The sequence below is a fragment of the Lactuca virosa genome, chromosome 6 (assembly GCF_052849685.1).
Source record: "Lactuca virosa cultivar CGN04683 chromosome 6, Lactuca_virosa_CGN04683_v6, whole genome shotgun sequence".
Lineage (NCBI taxonomy): Eukaryota > Viridiplantae > Streptophyta > Magnoliopsida > Asterales > Asteraceae > Lactuca > Lactuca virosa.
The window spans coordinates 31,782,540-31,803,128 of record NC_136431.1 but is presented as its reverse complement, the minus strand read 5'-3'; the positions used below and the strand labels follow the sequence as shown (position 1 = coordinate 31,803,128).

Sequence of the window (20,589 nt, the reverse complement as noted above, 5' to 3'; positions counted from 1 at the left end):
TATGTGTGTGTGTGTTTGAGAGAAAGAAAACTTTAAATTAAATAAAAAAAATATTTAAAAAAATGTATCAAAAATACATTTTAATCTTTACAGTTTTTCGAGAGACCAAAACCAAAAACCACAAACAAACTAGCTTAAAATGACCATCAATCCAAAACTTTTGTAGTTTGGACAAAATCCGGGAAAAAATGCACACCATACTGATAATTTTTGCACTTTTGTCTTTATACTATCTATTTCATGCCCCTTAAAAAATTGTATTTTATAGCTAACAGAAAACATCGCACCAAGCAGTTTACAATGGATGTTAAGGGTCTTATTTTCTTTATACTATCTATTTCATGCCCCTTAAAAAAATTGTATTTTATAGCTAACAGAAAACATCGCACCAAGCAGTTTACAATGGATGTTAAGGGTCTTATTTTTTATTTTGCTTCGAGCCTTCAATCGGATTGAACCGGTCCGCATGTAGTCATAGTGTTACCACCTCTTTAATAAATATATATAGATGTAACAAAGAAGGTGAAAATAGAAAAAATATATATAACATTAATGGAGGTTATCGATTTTGTTGTTGTATATATAAATTATAAATTATAAATATACAATACATACTTGATAAAAGTAAAAAGTGAATTAATGAAAGAATAGAAAAATATATAGAATAGAATAGAATCTACTATGCATCCGATGGGGCAATCCAATGTCTTCCGTTGACAAAGCTCTTCACAAGAAACCTATGGGCAGAATCGTAATTCAACTCGCGGGCCCACGATACTCCACGGACTGCTGCAGACCCAGGGCCCCAGCATCTGTACACCCCGAAAAACGCAGTCCTGCCATGTGCCAATTGCCAAACAACAACACCCAATAAACCAACCACTATATTTTGATGGCCCATGTTATATGTATGAAGATTCGTATGTTGTTTTTAATCCAATTAAGGAATGATGGTTAGGTATGTTGCAAAAACTGATTATTTTAAGGTTACTTAAAACAATATATAACTCCTGATAATTGATGAAATTAAGTAAAGATTGAATCATGAAAGTTACGTACTTGCTTTTGTTGCTTTTATGGTCCCAATCGTCCCAGCCACCGTGGGCAACTATGTCATCGAAATGTGTGTATGAGTAAACGATCCGAGAGTATTGACCCATGGCTCGACCCACGTACAATGGTCCTGTACCCGTCACATTACACCCCACAAAAGCAAACCCGCTTTTATCATCCGGTGTTCTTCTATCATGTGCAGCTATCGATCCAAATCTCTTTGCTATCGAATGTAGCTCGCAGTCCTGATTGAATCACCCACACTCAGTTATAACCACAGCCTATACATTATTATTAATAACTACATAAAGGACTTTTAACCATTTTATTAACATTTAAAAATATACTATATATTTTATATGTTCTTTTATTAATTTGTAAATCATCTTTTGCTCCTTTGAAAAATTAATTACACCCTCTCTCTTTTCTAGTTTTCTTTTGGATAGATATAGTCTTGCATTGCATATTTGCATATGGCACCACAACCACAAGAAGACATCCACACAAGACAGATTAAACGGCCTTTTCAACCAGACACTAATTTCAGTTAACCCCCTCATCTTTTGAAATTGTTTGTATTTAACCTCATCGATCGACACAAAACATCAACATTTTCCAAGAAGAGAATTGAGTAGATTTTAGAAGAGGAGTACGTAAGCTTACTTTGTACATGGAGCGACCATTGCCGAAAATGAAGTCTATGGAGCCTTCGATGTAACACTCCTTGAAATAATGACGGCCAGCGTCGTCGCATAAAGTGTCCTGTGCCCCGTAAAATCCACAACCGGAGAAATATGCTTTGTCACCGGATATTCGAAACGCCACCGCTTGCCACCCATGCATGCCGGGCATTGGAGCCGGTGCCGTGTTCTACATCACACCATTTTTGCAGCATAATTAATTAATGATCAGTACTTGAACACAGAAAGTACTACAGGACCACACGTCAATGGTCATGAATTATCGATCGAGTTGTACCTTGAAACTAATATTACGGGCAGAGAAATAGTTAGCGTAGACGATGACCGAAGCTGTTTGGTAAGTACGCAGTTGCTGCCCGTCTGCCCCACGGTCACTTGCCCTGTCATGCCATTCTATCACCGTCGTCTCCCTACCCTCCCCTTGAAAAGTTATGTATGGTTTACTCTCCGGAACCACCACCTTTTCTCTGTTCCACCGCCACCCATGCACAAACATATATCAAAACGTCACTATATAATTAAATATATCGTATGCAAATTTTCACACATTAGAAATATATACTACAGATCTAGACTCATGTATTGAATTCAAAATATTGCACTTCATGCATCATAATTTTACAGTTTCTTGTCAACTTTGAATGTACGTACACGTAAACACCGGCTGAGATATGAATGAGGATATTCTTCCGGTTATTTGATGATACGGAGTCGACGGCTTCTTGAACCGTCGTGTAGTCACCGGACCCATTGACGTCAACGGTGATATTACGATGGCCGCAGGGTCCTACCCACTTCTGCTTCGGCCTAGAGGTCGAATTCGATGATGACGTGGCAGCGAAGAAAAAGCCGCAGAGCAAGAACAAGTACAAAACGTAGGCAGCCATTAAAGCAACAGAATGAATCATGGGAGCTAGTTTGTTAAAAGGGCGTGTTGTATTTATAGCAAACAATGTGTTGTACCAAACGGAGTAAATGTTGTACACAGAACCAGGGAATTTGTGTGAATACTGGAGTAGAGGATAATAAAACCGGTGTACTGTGCAGTAATAAGCTCAATGATTTGCAACGGTCATCTGGTGAGATCACTAGTGGCTCGGTTCGGCTCGCTCGGCTCGGCTTGAATTAAGAGGTTGAGTGTAATTTCAATATAATATAATCCTAAAAAAGGTTACGATAGTTTCATGGGTCAAACAAATTTCAATATACAAGGATAGTGTTTAAAACTAAATTTAAATATTAAATCATAGAATTATTATATTTAGCCGGGATAACGACTTAAAATGGTAATATATTTTTTAATTTGTACACATTTAGTCATAAAGTTTTTTTTCCGTCCACATTTATCATTTCAACTTTTTAAACTGTATACATTCAGTCCTTATGACCGGATATTCTAGGTATGTCGGAAAAATTGACTTATTAGGGTAATATATTTATCACTTTGTACATATTTAGTCCTTAATTATTTTTTACACATTTACTCTTTAATATTTTTTTGTTGCAAAATAAGTTCTTGTTTTCGTACACATTCAATATTTATGATCGGTTTATTTACGTTTTTCTCACGACATCCTACGTGAGACAATCATTAATAAGGTATTTGGGACTGTTGATGCTTATGGTCACCACGGCCTCAGCTGCTTGACTGCTTAGATCTTATGGTTTGGCTTAGGTCTTGTGTTCTACACGTTGTAACTTCTTCATACGATCTCATATTTAACGATCTTTATATCCACACGATCATATTTGAATCCATTAAAATTTTCGTTTACATCACTCCCGTTAAAAAGTAATATATTTTTACTTACGGTCTTTATATACATGTGTTCCTTATAAATATATGTATAAATGAACGCATGGATATAAAGATCGTAAGTAAAAATATAAAACTTTTTAACGGGAGTAATCTAAATGAATGTATATTTTTACTTACGCTCTTTATATCCATGCGTTCTTTATTTGAGTCCAATATAATTTTCGTTTAGATAACTCCCATTAAAAAGTAATATATTTTTACCAGTGTTGTAAAACTCGCCGAGTTGGCCGAGTACTCCCTACTCGGCCCCTTACCAAGGCGAGTTACAGAATCCGAGTACTCCCCGGTCGGCCCCTTACAGAAGCGAGCAGTGTTGTAAAACTTGACCAACTCGGTGATAAATATGTAGAATATACTTAATAATTTATTATTTAACATGCATACGCGTGATTATTCCTATATATATATATATATATATATATATATATATATATATATATATATATATATATATATATATATATATATATATATAGGGTTTAGTTCATATGAGACGGTCTAATTTTGTGAGACCGTGAAACGCAATTTTAGCCACTCATTTTATAGATAAAAAAGACATTTTTAAAATGCAAAATAATTGAAAATTTTTCTAGTAAAATATTAGAATATTTTACATATATGACAAATCTAATAGAATATTCTAGCATTCTAAAAATCACATTAGAATATTTACAGTGTAATATTCTATTAGGTAATTAAAGTGACGAAAATAATAATTAAAAAAAGAATTTTCGGATTTTTCCTTTTATTTTGCATTTTAAAATTATTTTTAGATTTGGTTTCACAGTCTTACAAAATTAGCATGGTCTCAAATTAACCTGAATATATATATATATATATATATATATATATATATATATATATATATATATATATATATATATATATATATATCTTAAATTTTCAGTAATTATTCACGAAGTGAGACCATTGTGTGTTTTTCAGTTTTTGTGTATTCACATTTATCAAATTTTGTTATATATTTCAATCAATTTATGATTCTAACATATATAATTTCTCTAAAAATAATTATACATGAATTACCGAATCCGAGTACTCCTCGAGTACTCGTTACTCGGTAGCCGGGTGAATAGATACCGAGTAGCGAGTTCTACAACCTTGATTTTTTACTTACGATTTTATAACCTCAACTTATCCCCACATCGTGGCCTACGAAAGGCCACGTCATGGCAGCTTCACGAGAAAACATTCGTGGTGACACCAGCCACCATGTCGTGGCAAGGTATTGCCCAAACATATCGCGAAGAAACTGACCACCACGTCGTGGTCATGCCTTAACCACATCGTGGCCTGCTCTGTTCCAGCAACTCCAAGAAGATTTAACCCATTAAGTCTAAGCTTCCAACTTTCAGATTTGATTCCTTACAATGACTAAATGGATAAAGTTTTCAACTTTATTCATTAAGAAGCTCCAAACAAGCAAGAGCTAAATCCCTAGACCATAAGATGCCCAAAAACACATTTTTCTTCATGCATGGAGTAAAGAGAGCCCTTGCATGTACTCTCTGCTCCGCCAAATGACCAGATTTGAACCCAAACATCAATCAAAAGATCAAGAGTTCTCCAAACTCTATAAAACAAGCCTCAAATGGGACCAAAACTCATTAAAATGGATCAAAACACTAAATACTTATAGATCCAAAGATGAAATGCAGTAAAGCTTGGAACGTTGTGACTTACAAAGGTCCATAAGGTAGATGAAAGTTGAGATCTTCAATTGTCAAGCTTCAAGGATCAATCTTGCAAGCAACTCCCTTCTAAAAATCACCAAAAGTCTCACAAAATGGATGAGTGATGAGAGGGGAGGCTCAAAGTGGTGAAAGGGATGTTAGGGTTTATCTCAAGAGGCTCTAGATATGATGGAGGATAGAAAAATATTCTAAAAATACGAAACCATCCTTTAAATCCCTAAAATTCATGGGTTTGGGTTGCACAACGGCCACTTAGTGGCATCATGCTTGCCACTTCGTGGTGACTTACCACGTCATGGTGAACTGCTCACCACCTCGTGGTAACGGGTTTTCACTCAATTCCATTCCAGCTTCAAACAGTCATAACTTATTCGTTTCAACTTTATTTTCGGCGATCTTTATATGCATGCGAAGGTATTGATAAGGCCCATAATTCTATTTAAATACATTTGACTTAAAACATACCAAACTAAATCTATTAATTCATGCAAGAAGTCTGATATATCACTTTCCCATTTTACCCTTTGGCTTCTAAGCACAATTCAAGGACTTTAATCACTTAACCAACATTATCAACATTCGATAGGATCTAAGTTCTATTCCTTTGAAGCTCAATACCTTTACTCGATTACATTAGTGCCCAAAATTCTAAAATAAGAAACGTCTCGAAACTAGATGTTACAAATTAGCTTTAAAATGGATTACTGGAAGTCTGGAACTGGATTCTGATAACAAGAAAGTAAGAAATCAATAACACCAATCAACGTTGAAACTGGAGTAACTGGAGTCAGATAGCAAAAAATAAGAAATCGCTAATAACGATAGACATTGATTCAAAAATATACATTGATTCAAGATAGTAAAAAAGATGTTTTCAAAAGCAATTTACTATTCTTCAATTATTTTTTATGCCTATTGATTTAAAAAAAAAAAGACTAAACATAAATAAACATTTTTAAAACTCAATCACAAACACCTTAAATAACGCCCCGTTAAATGCAAATTCCATGTTTGTTTTGTTTTTTATATAATAATAATTTAAACCCTATAAGATAATTAAAAAAAATAGAAATTAAAACTTGACATGGATTTAATAAGAGCCATTGTTTATAGATTGATAGTTAAGTCAATACCAATCAACCTATTTACGCATTTATGTACTGTAATACTCAATTTTTATTTTTTTATAACACAATATATATAGAGTTAAAAACTTTGTTATGAATATATAGTGTATTTTGAAAATTCCATCAAATTTAAATATTTATACGTTCAAACAAAAATATGTTCAAGAATTCCAGTGATTTTTTTTTGTATAAAGATGGTATTTATGGAGTAAGTTTCGACTATATTATAAGTAACAATAAAAAATAAAAATAAAAGGTTATGATAAATAATCAATAAACTGACATTTAAATCTTACTTATAGTGACTTTAGCAACAATTTAAAAAAAAAAAACAAGTTTTACATTTCTTGATTTTGTCAACATAATTACTAATTTACTTTTACAATTTATATAATAAAATAAGTATGGTTGGAAATTTAAAATAATGCAAATGCACCTAACCTTGTTTGTTATCTTGTATTATACAATTGTATATTTTCTTCTTGGTATCAGTTTATACAAAATAATACATACTAATATTTAATTAGTTCGAGTTTGACATTTTCTTTTTAACATTCTCTATCTTCAAACTCTAGCTATTATTAACATTTATAGTTAATTACTTTTTGTATCATTATACTATGCCATGCTCAAAAATTTAATGAAAATAATTAAAATGTTATCATGATCTCATATTGTCTGGTATTTATTAACCCATAAGGTTTGTGAGCGAAAATGGAATTTGGTAACTGTAAACTCATAAGTTGAAATATAACTGATATTGACCTGGGTAAGTCAAAATGTAGAAGACGGTATCGTTGTGATCGTTGCCCAACCCAACTTAAGTTGCGTAGGCTCGTGGGGTGCATGTTGGCTTGGCTTAGTGGCTTGGGAGTTGAGCCAGTTGTGTTATTAAAATAAACACATCAGTTCCTTTTTATTTTTATTTTTTAATATATTTTGTTACTATAGGCCATTCCTAGCCCATACTGCCTACAGGACCACCAGTGTGGGACCTTTTCTGAGCTGGAAATTCGAACGTTAGAACCAGAAAACATTTGCCCTCCATTTTCTAGGATTAGGTCTTCTTAGTTACATTTTTCTCAAAAGGTATATATATAACAATATATAACGTTCTTTTATATACAATTGTATAAATCATATTACTTGTGTGCATGATTTATTCATCTTTAATTTGTTGGCCCTAGCTTATTTCTCTCTTCCAAGAGATTTATTTCATTTATAGGTTGTTCCTTCATATATACACCATTGATTATTCATAAAAAAACTATAATTGTATAAATCATATTACTTGTATATTTATTCATCTTTTATTTGTAAACCCTTATTTCTCTCTTTCAAGAGATTTATTTCCTTTATCATTGTACCTTCATACATACACTATTGTATTGTTCATCACGTTTTATATATATAGATTTTATGCATTTTATGTAGAAATCATTTTTTACCGACCATCATACATCTTTCTTATCACATTTGTTTGAGACTGATTTAATATTGATGTTGATGTTGATATAAGTTGTTATTGATAATTTATGTTGAATACGTTTCACGTCTTTAAAACTCATTATATAATCATGATTTTATTATTATCACATTTTAGCTGTTGTTAACTTTTGGATATTTATAGAGATGGCCATATGTTTTTATAGGATTATTTAAATAATGAATTCACAAGAATGATCTCTACTTTGAAATGTATCATGTCGGATCTAAACATCAACGATTTCTACCCGTTTATATGGTTTTATTTTAGAGATAATCTGAAATGTGGTACCCTCCATATCCTGCAAGAAATACTCTCAATGAATTCAACGAAACAAAGTATGCATTTTTTTTGTTAGAGGAGATTGTGGATGCAATTATCGATAAAATAATGTTTCAATTCTGTTGATTGGTTTAAAAATAGGAATAAGAAAAATGATGTTACTTGGAATGGCTGGTTACAAAACCCCATCATGAATATTTTTGTGTAATTTTTAATTCTTGCTAGTTACTTGCTAGATTTAATAATATAAGGTTGTTAAAAAAAATGTTAGTTCTACAATTTCAATGTACATGTTCATACGTAGTAAAAAAAAACAATGTCTGAATGAAAATCATGGTCTGAAATTCGAAGAATATTTATGAAATAGTGTATTTAATTATTAAAATAGGCATTTCACATGTCTTTTGTAGTATTTAGGTTATAAGAGTCGTTCTCGTTTTTTATTAAGTTAAAGTATTATGAAAACATTGTTTGAAATGTAAATCCAATCTAAAACCTGAAGAGCATTTCTAAAATGGGTCGCTTTTTTGGTATTCATGTGTTTCGTAATTAGGTATTATATAGTTTTGTAGTTAGGTATTATTTGTATATTTAAGTACTTTACATATACCAAAATATACCGTATTAGCATTAGATTATGCTTATACATTAGGCTTCTTTACCGGTTGTGGCTAATGTAACAACTTTCTGATTCTATATTTGAGTTTGTTATGTAAATTTACTTTTTAGATGCCCAAGAGATAGCATCTCCCCCAAGCAAAAATACCTAACCATTTGTAGAAGAATGATCTTCAAGATGGGTTATCCAACTTGCATGATAATATCCTATTAAAACTAAAGGATACCCTAGATAACATAATCGATAAGTCATCGTTCTCTTTAAGTACTTGAACATTCTCTAAATTGCTTCCTAATGTTGCATACTAGGATTGTTGGTATACATACTCAACCTCCCAACCGCATAAACGATGTCATGGTGGGTGCTAGTCATGACATACATCAATCCACATATCGCCTTGTCTTGGAGGCGAAGCCAGTTTGGACATTAAAAAACATGGTACAATCTCTTTAGCTTGGGGTACAATAGCATAGAACATGTTTACAAATAATTTTTTTTATATACATAAAACAATTTTTTGAGGATGCTATAGTACCCCCAACGCCCCATGTAGCTCCGCCACTGCCTTGCCCTTTTTTGGTATTAGGATTAAACGGGTTAACAAGGTTGATGTTATCTAGGGTATTCTAGTTATGATTGCCCCTTGTTTGGCACTAACTTCACAATGGGATCCATGGGAGAACTCATGGGGGGAACAATCACTATAATTAAACATTTTGAGAATTTTCTCAACATAGTTTGTCTGCGTTATAGAAATACCCTTGTTAATCCGTTTAATCCTAATACCAAGGATTACATCAACCTCCCCCATGCCCTTTATGGAAAACCTTAATGATAACAAACTTTTAGTTTCATCAATTTGAAGGTGATTAGGTATTATATAGTTTTGTAGTTAGGTATTATTTGTATATTTAAGTACTTTACATATACCAAAATATACCGTATTAGCATTAGATTATGCTTAGACATTAGGCTTCTTTACCGGTTGTGGCTAATGTAACAACTTTCTGATTCTATATTTGAGTTTGTTATGTAAATTTACTTTTTAGATGCCCAAGAGATAGCATCTCCCCCAAGCAAAAATACCTAACCATTTGTAGAAGAATGATCTTCAAGATGGGTTATCCAACTTGCATGATAATATCCTATTAAAACTAAAGGATACCCTAGATAACATAATCGATAAGTCATCGTTCTCTTTAAGTACTTGAACATTCTCTAAATTGCTTCCTAATGTTGCATACTAGGATTGTTGGTATACATACTCAACCTCCCAACCGCATAAACGATGTCATGGTGGGTGCTAGTCATGACATACATCAATCCACATATCGCCTTGTCTCGGAGGCGAAGCCAGTTTGGACATTAAAAAACATGGTACAATCTCTTTAGCTTGGGGTACAATAGCATAGAACATGTTTACAAATAATTTTTTTTATATACATAAAACAATTTTTTGAGGATGCTATAGTACCCCCAACGCCCCATGTAGCTCCGCCACTGCCTTGCCCTTTTTTGGTATTAGGATTAAACGGGTTAACAAGGTTGATGTTATCTAGGGTAATCTAGTTATGATTGCCCCTTGTTTGGCACTAACTTCACAATGGGATCCATGGGAGAACTCATGGGGGGAACAATCACTATAATTAAACATTTTGAGAATTTTCTCAACATAGTTTGTCTGCGTTATAGAAATACCCTTGTTAATCCGTTTAATCCTAATACCAAGGATTACATCAACCTCCCCCATGCCCTTTATGGAAAACCTTAATGATAACAAACTTTTAGTTTCATCAATTTGAAGGTGATTAGTGCCAAAAATCAACATGTCATCAACATAAAGACAAATTATCACCATGAAACGAGATTAATCAACCCGACTATAAACACATTTTGAAACCACATGAAAAATAACTTCATTAAACTTTTGATGTCATTGTTTATGTGCTTGTTTCAGCCTATAAAATGATTTGACAAGTTTACACACCTTATTCTCGTTATCATACATAACAAAACCTTATGGTTGTCTCATGTAAACTTCTTCATCAAACTCTCCTTTCAAAAAGGATTTTAACATCCAACACTCTAATGGTAGAAATTCGTGTCACCGGTGCATTTGTGTTAAAATAATCAGTATCGGTTTTTTGTCTAAACCCTTGAATGACCAATTGGGATTTGAACTTATCAATAGTTCCATCTATCTTCATCTTCTTTTTGAAGATCCATTTGCAACCCAAAGGTTTAGAAATTGGATCAACATTGTTTCTACACAAGCCTTGCATCAATGGTGTGAGAATGACTCCTTATTACCATTTCATATAAATCTAAAAATAATAAAAATGATTCATAGTTAACATTTTTTCTGTTGTAGATGTTGTATATTGACAACAAACGATTATAAGGGGATGAACAAAAGTGTCATATCGTCGATCAATTACTATAACAATTGGTATGACAAAAGAAAGAAAAAAAATACAAATTAAGGAATGGAGGGTTCAGAAAGGTTGCCTTGAAAATAAGATATGGTGATGTTGAATGCGATGATGAAGATCTGTAAGAAATTATTGAGAAAGTTAGGAGAAAAAGGAATAATGATTAAAAAACAACATTGTAGATTTTGAGAATGAGAAATTTTGATATATTACAAAACAAAACATTTCTTTTCTACATTGAACTGAATAATATAACATCGTGATTCATATTCCTTATTAACATATGATGAGAATAATATAACATCTTAATTCATATTCCTTATAAACATATGATTATATAGATGATGTCTACTGGATTGTAATTTCAAAGTAAGGGGAAGGATGCTACCCTATCATAAGATTTCCACATTTTAGGATGTGATAGTTATTCATAGCCAATTGATCGAGATTGGCAAGAACACAACCATCTAGAAAACTACATGTTAACACAGAAAATGAATTATTGTAACACGTGGAATCCTGGTATGTTCACTATTGCCCCTTGTGTATTGATAATTGCATTTTGGTCCTTGTGTTGTACGTGTAGTGTACCACATGGTTAGCGTACTCATGCGAGGCTTGGACGTGGTTTCGGACACGTACGCGGGGCGTACATCCATGTACATGGGGCATACATGTGCTTTGATGAAAACTCTGATTTCGGGGTTGGACACTATATAATCATCCTTATGGCTCATGAAACCCTTATTTCTCAGCCTCCTCTGACCTTTTAGCCTCATATTCGAAACCTTAAGCCTCTCATTTGTGTTTTGAGCTCACAGTGTCCATTTTGGTGTGTTTTGGTCCGTATTCAAGAAGTAGAAGCTTGGTGCAAGGTGGTGGATCAAGAAAGAGCTTGTGGATCTTGATTATTTGCTTCATTTCCAGCTTGTTTGAGGTAAAAAGCTATGAACTTATTAATTTATGGCTTAGATCTATTATATATGAGTTTTGGTCCCTTTTTGCCCCAAGAATGAGATCTAGTGGTTGATACCACTCCATGAGCTATAAGTTGCCACTCTTGGTGTTTCTGAGGTTCAAGGTCCATAAAGTTGGCACCTTTAGGGTTTAGAATCCCCCATGCATGAGATTATGTCCATTTGGTGAAAGTATTATGTTATATCTTGAAGTTGGGTCTTGTTAGGGCATGCAAAGTCACCAAGTTAGTGACTTTATGATTATGGACGTTTATTAGGGTTGAGATCTGTGATTTGAACTTATGGACTTAAGCATTAAGAGTTTAAAGTGAAATTTGGCTTAACGGGTAAGTACGTTGGGTGTACAAGTCTGTACACGCAGCGTACAAGTCTTTTTGCATGTACGCTTGGCGTACAGCTGAGTACGCAGGTGGAATTTTTCATGTTTGGGCTTACTTTTGGGCTTGGGTGTTTGAGTTCTTATTAGGCCATCTGAGTGCAAGTGTTTTGGACTAGAAAAAATGGTTGGGCTTTAGGGTAAGGCCCATATAAGGGGTTTGGGCCCAATTTGGAAAATTGCGACATAATTGGGCCTTGGTTGATTAATTGGCTTTTGGGCCTTTTAGATTGTGAGTTTGGGTCTTAGTCTTGGACCAAGCTAGGTTAGGGGTAAAATGATCTTTTTACCCTAAGTATGGATTTATGGTTATGGATTGGAACCCAAATGCTAATTGGGTAATAGTATTGATTAGCTTGGGGATTCGTTGGACCAACAACCAAGGATTTTTTAGTGAGATTCAGCAGTCGAGGTGAGTTTACTCACTGGGTTTAGCGGGTCTAAGGCACCAAAGCCGGCCCTTATGGTTTATGTTCGGATGCTAGGAGTCTGCATGACCCTTGCATGTATTATGTGCTGCTACGTATACCGGGCGTGGCTCGATGTCGGGCGAGACCCGATGACTGAAATATATGTTGTTGTGTTATGATCATTGTATGTATTAGCACGATTATGTAATATATATGTTGTATGTGTATAGTGGGCGGAGCCCGATGCCAGGCGGTGCCTAAGAATAACAGATCATGTATACCGAGCGGGGCTCGATGTCGGACGGGGCCCGATGTAGGGTGGGGCCCCAGTATGTGATTTATTATGTATGGTATGGGGTAGTTTGGGGAACTCGATAAGCTTGTGCTTACGGTTTTCATGTTATGTTTCAGGTACTTCTGGTTCCAAGGGGAAGAGCTCGGGATGACTGCATCGCACAAACCACATGGGTTCCGCTTTTGAGATGTTACTCTGACTGATATGATGTATGATACACTTATTTTCATTTGGTTTGTATGGATAATGTTTTTGGAATACTGTTTTATTTAAATTAAAAATGAAATTTTTGGATCATATTTTTGGGACGTTACAATTAACATATTTTAAAATGGACAAATCCACATGTTTCATAAATACACAACAAAAATGTACAACGTTAGTAATCAATTATAGAAACCTCGTCAATTCAAATGATTAAGATCATATTTTAGAAGAAAATAGAAAAGAATGCATGTAGAATTCAAAATGGACAATACTCACATTAGCTCGATAAATAACATTATTATAGCTATATACATTTTCTGAGCCACGTGGTCATTGCTAGAAAGAACAGAAACAGCTGGTTTATAATAGTATAAGGGTTTAAATAGACAAAAAAAAATGTTTTTTCTAAGCAATTACGTATAATAGTTTTTTCTTGAATTTTTCCATATAATAGGTTGGATCGAAGGAATGACGAGTTCTTTAGGTTTTCTTGTCACTAAGCATATATGTAACCATAAACATAAAATCAAATGGTTTTAATAGATACAAAAATAATATATTGGTTTTTCTAAGCATTCAAGTATAATAGGTTAGATGTTTCTTCGGTTTTCTAAGCATTTTGTGTATCCTTTCCATTTGTATTAGCATTTGGCGTCCGGACCAAGGCTGGGACACATGTTAATGGAATAAAAATTCAAGTTTTTTGGCACATCCAAAAAGGTGGGCCAAGGACTCTCGCGTCTAGAAAAAAGACGTGAATGCCCTTCCCCTCCCCATCTACAAAAGTATCCCTAGAAGGCTTGTCAAGTCCCATCCCTTTATGCATTGTATAACATACAGCCTTAAGAGTCCGCTTTATCACTTGAAAAAAGAACAATAAAATGAATATGATATTTGATTATGAAATTTAAATGGAGATGGAAACAAATATGAAACAAAACTACCTACACAAAGTTCTCTTCTAACCCCAGAAGACTATGTCAAGGGTAAATAATTGTTAAACATTAATCTCATGCATTTCTTCACCTTCATACATCAATTTTGAAAAAATTTAAGGGAAGAGTCAGTTCTTGATGAGGAACCCAACAGCTAGACCAATCAAGGCGAGGGCAATAACGACAATGAATGAAACACCACCACCCCCTTGGCTTTTGTTGTTTCCTCCACGCGTCAACAGTTGCTGTGTGTTTTACCAAGTAGGATGCAAAAATTATGAACATAAAAAGGTTTAATGAAGTAAAAAAGGAAAAGGCTTCAAAAGCTCGAATGAGGGATAAATGTCGTCTCACCATTTCTTGTCGAATTTTGTTGCTTTGTTGGACAGCAGCATTCTTCTCATCAGTCAACTGTGATATGAGAGATCTTGCCTGCAAATTCACCAATGTTTATATATATATATATATATATATATATATATATATATATATATATATATATATATATATATATATATATATATTACCATAGTTAAAAAAAAAAAAAAAAAAAGATTATGAACATGAGATTGTGAAAACTCACCTCTGAGGAATTATCATCAGAATCCACATATTGTCTTGAAACCTGCAAGCATGAAGAAGAATCATCATGTGATGTTACAGATGGATGAAAGTAAGTACGTATTTGAAAAAGAAATTAATTAATTAAGGTGTAATCAACCTGATCAGAAGTTTTTGTATTAGTATTAATCCCACCATCTGTGAAGGACACCTTTGGTGAAGGTGCCCCTTCATCAGGTTCCTCAGGAACAGGTGAAGGTGGTTGGGGTGGAGGAAGATATATCACTTTCAATTTGCACTCTTCCACAACACGTCCTGCCTGCTTACTAAACTGTAAACTCAAACCATTATATCATCATCAGCTAAAAATACAAATTCATTTTACTAATTAATTAATCTCAAGCAAATCAGAATATGAATTAATGGCAGCAGGTTTTTTTACCATTTCCGGGGCAATGTCCTTTGGGGTTACTCCTGGGCTTGCAACTACACTCTGAAGTAGAAACTTGTCTTTGCATTGCATGTCAGGAGGAGCTTCCTTCTGAGCCTGCATGGTAACTGTCGCAAAACCACAACACAAACATATCAATTAATATTCAATGCTTGAGTAATGTATGTTAACGACTCCTGTCTTCATTTCATTATATGATTATGTTGTTAATTTCTTTGATGTATAAATGTGGAAAAGCTAGGGAGGCTACGTTAATTAATGCAAAAAAAAAAGCACGCAGGAAAGGTTTCATTTTAAAGATTAGTTCAAAATTGTTTGGTGTTTCACAAGACAAGTTTCTGATTCTAAGGTATAGGAAAGAAAACAGATAAAAAAAAAAGTTTAGTTTATGATAAAAACTGACGCACCTATTACGTCACATGTTGATCGTGGCATAACTACACCAGTATTCGGCCGAACGCAATACTTCTTTGGATTTGTTGTCTTCACCTGAAATTATGATTTTCTCCAAATTCAGATTATATATATATATATATATATATATATATATATATATATATATATATATATATGAACGCAACACAATCTATTTAAATCCCACCACATTTTATTTTAATTAAAAAAAAAATCTCTCGCTCTTCTTTATATATCACAAGTCACAACGAAATAGATCGACGTTATGAACAGGAATTACCTTAAATGCTACATGATTCTCGGTTTTATTCAATAACTGGAGAGAGCACGAGATCTGTTTCTTTAACTCAACTAATCAAATCAATCAAAGGCAACGAAAAGAATTAAATTAATATACCTTATATATATAAACAGAAGAACAATTTATGGGGTTGATTCGATGATATGATGCCATTGGATAACTTACATGGGAATTTGAGCTCCGTGGGTTCGACGTTCAAAAGCTCCCCTGTACTCATATTTTTTTTGTTTGCAGGTTATTTTGGATTCCCGAAAGAAGAATGAATAATCATAAAAATGTTTGTGATTTTTGGAAAGTTGGAGATTTATATATGATCCGGTATTCTCTCTGAAGGAGAGAAAGGAGGGGGGATTCGTTTTCTCTAAACTTCATAAAATATTATTATATAAAAATTAAAAAAAAAACAAAATCGAGAGAGATCAAGGACGAAACATGATTTGACCTTTAAAGGAATTTTAGCTTGACCAAATAAAAGTTTTAAAATGAATGCACTACTTCCCTCCTATGTGGAAAGAAATTTGTTACGTGGATGCATCACGAGTTTGCGTTTGCCACCGATTATATATATGCACATTATTTTAATAGTTTTAGTTGAACAAATAAATTGATTATCATATCTCAATTACAATTACTCTTTTGTTTAAATTAATTGTTCCAATCCAACCTCGATAGTGATGTTATTTCACTCAATACTTTATATACATTCTCTGATTTAGGATGCGATTTATCAGCAGACAAGAACTCATGAAACACACCCTCCACTTGTACACAACTACACCCTGGTGTTTTCTTAACACCATTCCCTCTCATCACACTTCTAATCTTCTTTACCTCATCCCATTTACATCTACTAGCACATAAACTTTCCATAAGCACATAAACACCGCTATCATTTGGATCCAACTTAAGAAGCTTTTCAGTAGCAATTTTACCCAGATCAACATCACCATGCATCCTACAAGCATTAAGAAGCGCTCCCCAAACAACTTTATCAGCTTCCATTGGCATTTCTCTTATCAACTCATAAGCTTCATCCAAAACCCCAATTCTTCCAAGTAAATCAATCATGCAAGCATAATGCTCCACTCTTGGTTTAACCCCAAACTTGGTTTCCATCTCTTTGAAGTAGCTTCTTCCTTGAGTGAGTAATCCTCCATGGCTACAAGCCGATAGCACACCGATAAATGTAACCTCATCTGGTTTATATAATCCTGTTCCTATCATCTCTTTGAAAAGACTAAGAGCCTTTATTGCATGCCCATGGGAAGCAAAACCCACAATCATGGAGTTCCAAGATACTAAATCTTTATCATGGATTTCATTGAAAATCTCTTCTGCTGCATCGATCTTCCCGCATTTGGCATACATGTCTATGAATGCATTTCCTACTGTCACTGTGGGTTGAATCCGGTTTTGCTTGATGTAGTAGAAGTACATCCATTGGCCTAAATCTAAGCAACCTGATTGACCACAAGCAGAGAGCACACATACTAAAGTGCTCTCTATAGGAACCAAACCTTCATTTTCCATGTCCAGGAAAAGTTCTAGAGCTTCTTTTGGTTTGTTGTTTTGTGAATAGCCTGCAATCATAGCATTCCACGATACAATGTTTCTCTCAGGCATTTCATCGAACAGTTTCTTTGCTGAAACCAGCTCATTGTTTTTGGCATACCCGTTTATCATACTCGTCCATGAGAAAACATCTTTGCTTCTCATATTATCAAACATCTCTCTAGCAGTAACTGAAGAACCACATTTGACATACATATCTAATATTGAATTCATTAGATTGAGACTCGTATTCAGATTCATTCTTTTGACATAATCATGTATAGATTTCCCCAACTCCAAGTCCTCTTTCTGAGAACAAGCAGAAAACACTGCTATCATCGTGATCTCATTAGGTTGAACCCCACTAGCCTCCATCAACTCGAAAACTCGCAATGCCTCGTCTGGCATGCCTTGTTTCGCGTACCCATTTATTAAACTAGTCCAAGAAAAAACATCCCTCTCACAACTTTCATCGAACACCTTTCGTGCACAACCCAACTGTCCTCTCTCACAGTAAAAGTGAACCAACCCGTTTTGCACAACCAAATCACAATCAAAACCCACTTTCCAAACCAAAGAATGTAACGATTCCCCCGCTTGTAAACCCTCGCATGCTTTCAATCCAAACACAAAGCTCCTCCTGTCCATTTCCACGCACTTTCGAACCATTAAGCGAAATAAAGACATCCCCTTTACATTCAAATGTGATTTTAGATACCCTCTGATCATGATGTTCCACATATAAACGTTGGGATTAGAGAACTGGTTGAAAAGGCGATGAGCATACTTTATATCTCCAGTGTCTGATAGAGCACAAAAGGTTAAGATTCTGCTGACAGGGAAAACGTGGAAAATGAGGCCGGTTCTAGTAAATTGTGCTTGAATTTGCCTCAACTCGGCCATGGAATTGCATGATTCTACAGCTAATAGAGTTGGGTTTGTGATGGAGAGATTGGTTTGTGATGAATTCCATGTGGGTTTTGAGAGGCTGGAGAATAAATGGATCTTGAATGAAGCATTAAAAGGATAGATGTGCTGGATATCATGAAAAGGACGGAGTTTCATTTGAATTCGTCGAGGAATTCGAAGAAAAAAAAATCTGCTTGTGGAAGTGGAAGACCAAAGGGCAAAGAGGGCTCTCTTCTCTTCTTGTAGTAGTTGTAGTAGTAATTGATCTTATCTTATGTGGGCATGGCGTCCCTGGTGCCGATTTTGGAGCCAAATCTGAAATCAATGCGAAAGTCAAATCACAAATCAATTTGGAGTAGTAATCGATTTAAGAATCGAATTGAATAGCAACGGTCATCATCACAAAGCCAACCTACATATCATCTCTTCCTCCGGGCCTGGTCCTCTACTCCTCAGCTGTTATCGATCACTTGAATAGTCGAACTCCCGCTCATTCCCTTCTCTTGAATTGTTGTCTCGCTGGGTTCCTTTTCGTTCTCAGTCAACGGCGCTACTCCCTCCGTACCTCGCTATACTCTCCCCACGGTGTACTGTCGCCCTCAGTAGGCTTTGTGTTTGATCTTTTAAAACATCTTTTAATATATTTATTTTATGATCAATTTAACCCTTATTAATATACTTTTTTTCCATTTAATGCTTTTTAACCGGTTGCAATTTGGCAACCGGTAACAATACTCACATCGTATCAATTACACAATAAAGGTTAAGTTTAAAAGATGTTGTTGGCTTCAAAATCACTAAATCGTTTCTCATCGATTTCTTCTTTCCTCGCTATTGTTGCAGAATGGGTGATCGATCAAATGGTTTGTTCTTCTTCTTCCTTAACTTCAAACTATAAAAACTTGTTGTGAACGACCAAATATATGGACTTCGACTACCCGGAAGAACCCTGGCCGACATTTCATTTCGTGCCCAAATTCTCTGGTATATGAAATTCTAGCCTTGATTGATTTGATTTTGTAATGCTTACTCAGATACTACATTTTTTTGTAGGATCCTTCAAAAGATTGTAAATTTTTTGTATAGGTAGATGAGGATTTGGGTATGCACTCGTATAAGAGTAAACTTAATGAGTTGCATAGGGAGAATATGGAATTGTTCAAGGAAAATATGAACCTTTCAAAGAATAATATGGATCTGGAGAAGGAGAACTTGGTTCTGCAGAAGGAGTTAATGAAGCTTAAGGTCAATGACAAACAAGAGCCTGATATATTCCTATGGAGGTTGATGATGTTTGTTATTGTTGTGGTTAGCATCTTCATTTTGTTTCTGTTTATGTAATAGGACTAGTTAGGTTAATCTAAAATGGTTAATTATGTAATAGGGTGATGTTGGTTTTACCCTTTTTTTTAACTTTTGTAATGGAACTGTGATGTTGGTTTATTAAGCACATTTGTAATGGATTTGTGATTTTGGTTATTATACACATTTGTTTTTTGAAGATAATGTGGTTTTGTGAGTACTTGGATTGTATCAGGTTCCTTTGTTATAGTTGGACAGTTTTACCCTTGTGTTATAGTTGTGGTTTTGTGAGTTCTTGGACATTTTTAAGATTTTTGTTATGGTTCATTTGATTAGTATGGAATGGAATGAAATGAAGATTGGAATAAAAAATAGAACACAAATGGAATGAAGATTGGAATTAGGGACAGAAAAGAGAAACAGGAATGGAATCAATAATACAACAGAGCTGGAATGAATATTGGAATCAGGAACAGGAATGGAATGAAGATTGGAATCAGGAACAAAAAAAAAACTGTAAATGGAGCCTGGACACGAACAGTAGCTGCACAGGAAAGTAATATGATGCAAAAGTCATTTTCGAATCAGGGACAAAAAAGAATCGAACCAAATGCATAATGTTTGAATAATGTTTGTCTCAACACCAAATGCATATTGTTTGAATAAAAA

General features: G+C 34.3%; 2 protein-coding genes and 1 pseudogene across 4 annotated transcripts; all 3 read right to left on the bottom strand.

The window, feature by feature from the left end:
* Positions 1–375: 375 nt before the first annotated feature.
* Positions 376–2,749, bottom strand: PME5 (Pectin lyase-like superfamily protein). Its single transcript, XM_079055898.1, has 5 exons — positions 2,406–2,749; positions 2,032–2,221; positions 1,717–1,923; positions 1,060–1,298; positions 376–836 (listed from the first exon to the last, which is right to left on the bottom strand). Exons 1-5 carry the CDS (start codon positions 2,660–2,662, stop codon positions 680–682), a joined length of 1,050 nt encoding a protein of 349 aa, XP_078912024.1. The 5' UTR covers positions 2,663–2,749; the 3' UTR covers positions 376–679.
* Positions 2,750–14,418: 11,669 nt separating this feature from the next.
* Positions 14,419–16,692, bottom strand: LOC145119992 (vesicle-associated protein 1-2-like). Its single transcript, XM_079055778.1, has 8 exons — positions 16,324–16,692; positions 16,138–16,208; positions 15,851–15,932; positions 15,435–15,550; positions 15,153–15,323; positions 15,015–15,056; positions 14,786–14,863; positions 14,419–14,676 (listed from the first exon to the last, which is right to left on the bottom strand). Exons 1-8 carry the CDS (start codon positions 16,373–16,375, stop codon positions 14,560–14,562), a joined length of 729 nt encoding a protein of 242 aa, XP_078911904.1. The 5' UTR covers positions 16,376–16,692; the 3' UTR covers positions 14,419–14,559.
* Positions 16,693–16,762: 70 nt separating this feature from the next.
* Positions 16,763–19,215, bottom strand: LOC145119991 (pentatricopeptide repeat-containing protein At2g22410, mitochondrial pseudogene; annotated as a pseudogene). Of its 2 annotated transcripts, none has more exons than XR_013714072.1 (2): positions 19,031–19,215; positions 16,763–18,933 (listed from the first exon to the last, which is right to left on the bottom strand). The product of XR_013714072.1 is annotated as a pentatricopeptide repeat-containing protein At2g22410, mitochondrial pseudogene, transcript variant X1 (transcript). The 2 variants fall into 2 exon arrangements; XR_013714073.1 differs by having other exon boundaries at positions 19,035–19,215.
* Between the last annotated feature and the right edge of the window lie 1,374 nt (positions 19,216–20,589).

What these genes read in the sequence shown, in the direction of transcription:
- PME5 (XM_079055898.1), bottom strand. Translation starts at nt 2,662, where the DNA reads ATGATTCATTCTGTTGCTTTAATGGCTGCCTACGTTTTGTACTTGTTC. An exon ending in ATGGTCGCTCCATGTACAAA is followed by an intron (nt 1,299 to 1,716) that starts GTAAGCTTACGT and finishes TGATTCAATCAG; the next exon opens with GACTGCGAGCTACATTCGAT. An exon ending in CATAAAAGCAACAAAAGCAA is followed by an intron (nt 837 to 1,059) that starts GTACGTAACTTT and finishes GGCACATGGCAG; the next exon opens with GACTGCGTTTTTCGGGGTGT.
- LOC145119992 (XM_079055778.1), bottom strand. Translation starts at nt 16,375, where the DNA reads ATGAGTACAGGGGAGCTTTTGAACGTCGAACCCACGGAGCTCAAATTC. An exon ending in AGAATCATGTAGCATTTAAG is followed by an intron (nt 15,933 to 16,137) that starts GTAATTCCTGTT and finishes TCATAATTTCAG; the next exon opens with GTGAAGACAACAAATCCAAA. An exon ending in AGGACATTGCCCCGGAAATG is followed by an intron (nt 15,324 to 15,434) that starts GTAAAAAAACCT and finishes TTGAGTTTACAG; the next exon opens with TTTAGTAAGCAGGCAGGACG.